We start from the raw sequence: 4,696 nt of genomic DNA, 5'->3' as shown, positions 1-4,696 counted from the left end.
GGGATTTTTTCTACATAATCTAATCGGTTTAATCAATTTTATTTTTTGGTTCAATTTTTTTAATTAATTTTTTATTAATTTTATTAATTTATTCAGTTTATTGGTTTTTTTAAACACTCTATATTCCTTCATGAAAAGCTCTCCGCGTCTACACCGACGCGCTAATTTAAATTTCCCCTCATTCCAAAATACCTATCTGGTCAAAACTCAATGTGACCTCTGCCATTAACCGAACATCATATTCAGAGATTACACGCACCCATGGCTACTCTCACTCTTCAACACCACCTTTAAACCACAGCCACGTAATCAAAGTGAAAATGAAACACGATCTAAATAGTGAATATACGTGGAGAAAAATAAATCTGCAACAGAAGATGCAAACTCTGAACTTACAGCGTACATAGGCAAAAACAAATATAAAAATTCAGACACACAAATTCGGACCAGAATTCGATCGCTCGCTCGCTCTCTCAATCTTTGTCTCACTGCAGTCTCGATCGGGCTTACCATAAAAGAACGAAGAAAACCAGAAATAAAATAGAAATAAAAATAAAGCTACTCCTTGATTTGTTTATTTATTTTTTAATTAATCAGATTTGTAGCATGATAATATCTATCTATCACTCCCGCTGCTTACTCTCATAAACCCTAGAGAAAAATTTACAATTTGTCCTCCAGGTGTTTTATTTATCAATTTATTTTGTCATTCACATTCAATAATTGCTAATTTATCCTTGTGCTCTTTCTATTTATTAACGGAATTGAATGGAATTTTTGTAGTGTAGGGAGGGAGAGGGTTGGTGATTGAATTTTGAAACGGTGAGTTGGTGGAAATGCCAGAGGAGGAGGAGGAGGAGGAGTTAGTAGAACTCAAGTTCAGATTGTACGATGGATCGGATATCGGTCCGTTTGGATATTCACTAGCATCCACTGTTGCTATGCTCAAAGAAAGAATCGTCGCCGACTGGCCAAAAGGTCTGTCTGCTCTGCTATTCTTTAATTACTTCACTCATCATTTTCTCTTTTTTTCAATTACAAAGTTTCGTTTCTATTTTACTCAAGCAAATTCGTTTGTTTATTTATTTATTTTAGTTGCTTAGTTTAGCTTGAAAATTTGGTGCAACGCAATTATGAAGGCTGTGAATAATTAATTTCATATTGGTATGCTTAGTAAGGGTTGGGACAATTCCTTGCGATGCTGTATGGTCGTTTAGTTGCATGATTTGGATAACTTATCTGGTGAGTGAATCAATATGTGGTTCCAGTTTGATGAGGGCATTATATTTTGGGTTAGTAATTTATTTATTTATTTTTGTGGTTGGATGGGGAGTAAGCCAAGCCATGTCTTCCTGAAATTATCATAGGCAACTAAGATATGATTTACATATGTCTAGTCCTGTTGGTATGTTCTTGTTAGTTCAGAATGTAGAGAATGTTGTTTGAGGATGTTTTGGATGCAGAGACTCAGACGGGCTGCATTTTATTTTTCAATGTTAATTGAAAACTGGATTGAACCTTTTTATCTTGTTTGTTTCCCTTGACAATACCTTTTTTAGCTATGTTGTTCTAATTTTCTCCCGGTTATTGTTATTGTGCTATTTTATATTCTTCATTTGCTTAGGAAACCAAGATGTTATTGTTTGCCAGATGCTCTCTGGGCACAATATAGATTCCATGTTTACTTGATTTTGTTTTGGTTGACTGGGGCAGGGGAAAAGTTATACATATGTAGTCTTGATATATGACATGCCATCTACCAAGCAGAGGACTCTTTTTCTCAAGCATTGAGTAGGTCGACAATAATCATGTCAATGATATTGGATCATTTCTTTCCCCTAGGGGATTCACACTGCTTTTTATCAAGTAAAGACACCAGCGTAGCAAGGCCAAAGTTTTGCTGTGCTGTTACCAATCCTTTTCATGTACTGTGCTTTTCTGATGAGGCCATGATAATTGGGTTCCATTAAAGCATAGGGGGCATTGATTCTTTCTAATCTGTTTTTTTCTGCATGCATAACTTCCCCTGCCCCTTATTATCGATTTAAATTGATTGTTTATATTAAAGGTACTTCTTTGTGAGGACAGGGTACAAGTCTCTTTTTTGATGTTTTCTTGAAGTAATCTTGTTATCCTACTGCAAATATTTTCCTACTCTCGTCAAGATTTTCTTTTGCATAATATTTAGTGCATCTAATAATGGAAATATAGCATTTCCAATGCAATGGGGAGCTGCCAGAGTGATTGAAGTATGAAGGTGAAACTCGGATAAGGAATACCCTTTTATGCATGTATCAGACTACCTCTATCTTAGATTACCAGTGTCACAATTGGAATCAGGAAAGGAAACTGTGGCACTTCTGACTTGATTGTTGATGACGACAATCCATTCTATCCTCCAATGCAAATATCTTGCATGAAATAAATTACAATTAGAATTGGTTTGCCAAATATTATCCTGCAGTTTGGCCAATTGGGGATTTTATACACTCTCCAAAATTGGGTGCCTGTGTGGCTGTGCCATACCCATGGTTAAATGGAATTTGACTTTCAGCTACCTCAAATGCTTTTAAATTCAATAGAGCGCATCATGTGCATCTTTGTATTTACAAAATGAAACATGATGACCTTGAGTTGGCATGGACATCCTGGTCTTTCTCAATGTGTATTGTGGCCTCCATTGTGGTAGTGTCTTTATCAATGTCTTCATGTTGTACAGAAAAATATAATTTCAGAAGTAACTCTCTCTTTCAGGACCTTTCTACTAAAATTACCCTCCTTAGAGAAAGGATAAAGTTCTCAAAAGGATACTATGGTATGATGAGAGAAGTGAAAACTTATGCTCTGAAATCTTTAGTATTATTCTATGTGCATGAAAGGAAAGGGGAATTGAGACGTGCATTTTTAGGGAGGATAGAATATATTATTCGAATCTTGTGTATGCTGAAGCATTTCATTCTATTCTGTAATTAGCATTATACTAGGTCTGACTTGGTTCCGTCTTGGCTCTGCGTTGAGTGTAACACTTGGCTTTGGTTGGTGCCTTTGGACCGGGAAAACCACATGCTAAGCATCTTTCTTGTTGCTAATTGATTGGTGACTAGAATTTTCATTTGTTAGAAATCATTGGATTATAAGCATGCTTAAAGATTAAGTTCATGGTGATTATGATTATAAGCCTTTTCTTTTTGCTCTAGAGAAATTGAATATCCCTTTTAAATCAAATGTTAACGTGTTCATTTTCCTAGGATGATATGGTTTTGATTGACATTTCCAGTATGGGATTTAATTTCTTTGTTCAGAGTCATCTTCTTTCTTTCTTTGGCATTAACTTATCCCTACTTTGTTAAGTAAGAAATACATATATTAAACATTGTTCTTAATTCTATTCTCTAACAATTGATCTATAAATTCAACTTGTCTTAGATAAAAAAATTGCACCCAAGGCAGCAAATGACATCAAACTGATAAATGCTGGGAAAATCTTGGAAAACAACAAGACTGTTGGCCAGTGTAGGGTTCCTTTTGGGAACCTCCCGAAAGAGGTCATCACCATGCATGTTGTAGTGCAGCCATCTTTAGCAAAAGCAAAAGCAGGTAGTTTTATGCTCAAGTATTTAACACATGAATATATGGTGCCTTCGCGCATGGTAACATCATGTTTGGAATTGGTATTCTTTATGTGCTTCATCTTGTTCTCTTTGAAGAGACGTATTATGTCTTCCAAGGAATAATACCTTTGAGAACATCTTTTGTGTCAGTATCGAGATAATCTGGTCATGAAAACATGTAATCAAATCTGAATTTTCATTCAGATGAACACTCCAATCTGTAATAAGATACAGCCTTAATTTGAGGTTTTTCCCCCTCTCTTCCAATGTGCTTGCTATAAGTTATTTTTATTTTTTTTGAACAGAGAAAAAGGTGGACGAGGCCCCAAGAAAAAATTTATGTTCATGTTCTATACTATAAAGATAGAGTTGGGCTCCTCTAAGGTGTAAGCTTGCTTTGAAGTTCCTAGGATCTCATGGCGATGGAAATCATTTACTTGGAAGAGAGTAATTTGTGAAATGATGCCGTCCCGCATCTCACTCTACATGTTTGTTTGAGGGCATCCCTATTTAACAGTGTGCTGGTGATGTATTAACACTTTATAAAAGAGTGTTTTTTGTATTATTATAGAGGCAGCCTCCTTACTCATTTAGTATTTATTTTATACAAAGTTTTACGGGTTTGATCTTGTCTGAAATTTTATGATTAAGTAGAATGTGTTAAACTTGCCACTGTTTAAATGCCGAGGTGCTGTTGTTTGTGAGATCATTCAGTTTTGCACATGCAGTGTGTCAACACATGTTGAGGAATCGGGCTAAGCTGACCGGGCAGTATCAGGTATGCCCATGGCGCATCCGATTCCCAAGTCCTGTCTAAATTCACTTCCAGTTCATTTGCTGAAAGATAGGCATGCTTTACCTTTTCTTTTTTCTTTTTTGGTTGATTTTCCTCGGGTATTTTAATATCATATATTTTTAGAAAACTATAAAACAAAATTATTTGTAAATTTTTAGGATCTTGTTAGATGGATTAAGAATTGTTTATAGATTTATTATTTGAAGATTTGATATTTTTTAGCTTTGAATAATTCCTTAAAGGTTGGGTTGTTGCAAATCATAAGTTATCCAATTGTATGGTTTCTAAT

General features: G+C 35.2%; 1 protein-coding gene across 2 annotated transcripts; it reads left to right on the top strand.

The window, feature by feature from the left end:
* Positions 1-300: 300 nt before the first annotated feature.
* LOC133670722 (membrane-anchored ubiquitin-fold protein 4-like) lies at positions 301-4,240 on the top strand. Of its 2 annotated transcripts, none has more exons than XM_062091302.1 (4): positions 301-681; positions 784-978; positions 3,427-3,597; positions 3,917-4,240. In XM_062091302.1, exons 2-4 carry the CDS (start codon positions 837-839, stop codon positions 3,970-3,972), a joined length of 369 nt encoding a protein of 122 aa, XP_061947286.1. In that variant the 5' UTR covers positions 301-681; positions 784-836; the 3' UTR covers positions 3,973-4,240. The 2 variants fall into 2 exon arrangements, with proteins under 2 accessions (XP_061947286.1, XP_061947287.1); XM_062091303.1 differs by having other exon boundaries at positions 302-681; positions 789-978.
* Positions 4,241-4,696: the final 456 nt, after the last annotated feature.

The sequence above is a fragment of the Populus nigra genome, chromosome 13 (genome assembly GCF_951802175.1).
Source record: "Populus nigra chromosome 13, ddPopNigr1.1, whole genome shotgun sequence".
In the NCBI taxonomy this organism is placed as follows: Eukaryota; Viridiplantae; Streptophyta; class Magnoliopsida; order Malpighiales; family Salicaceae; genus Populus; species Populus nigra.
This window is presented reverse-complemented; position numbering and strand designations above follow the sequence as displayed.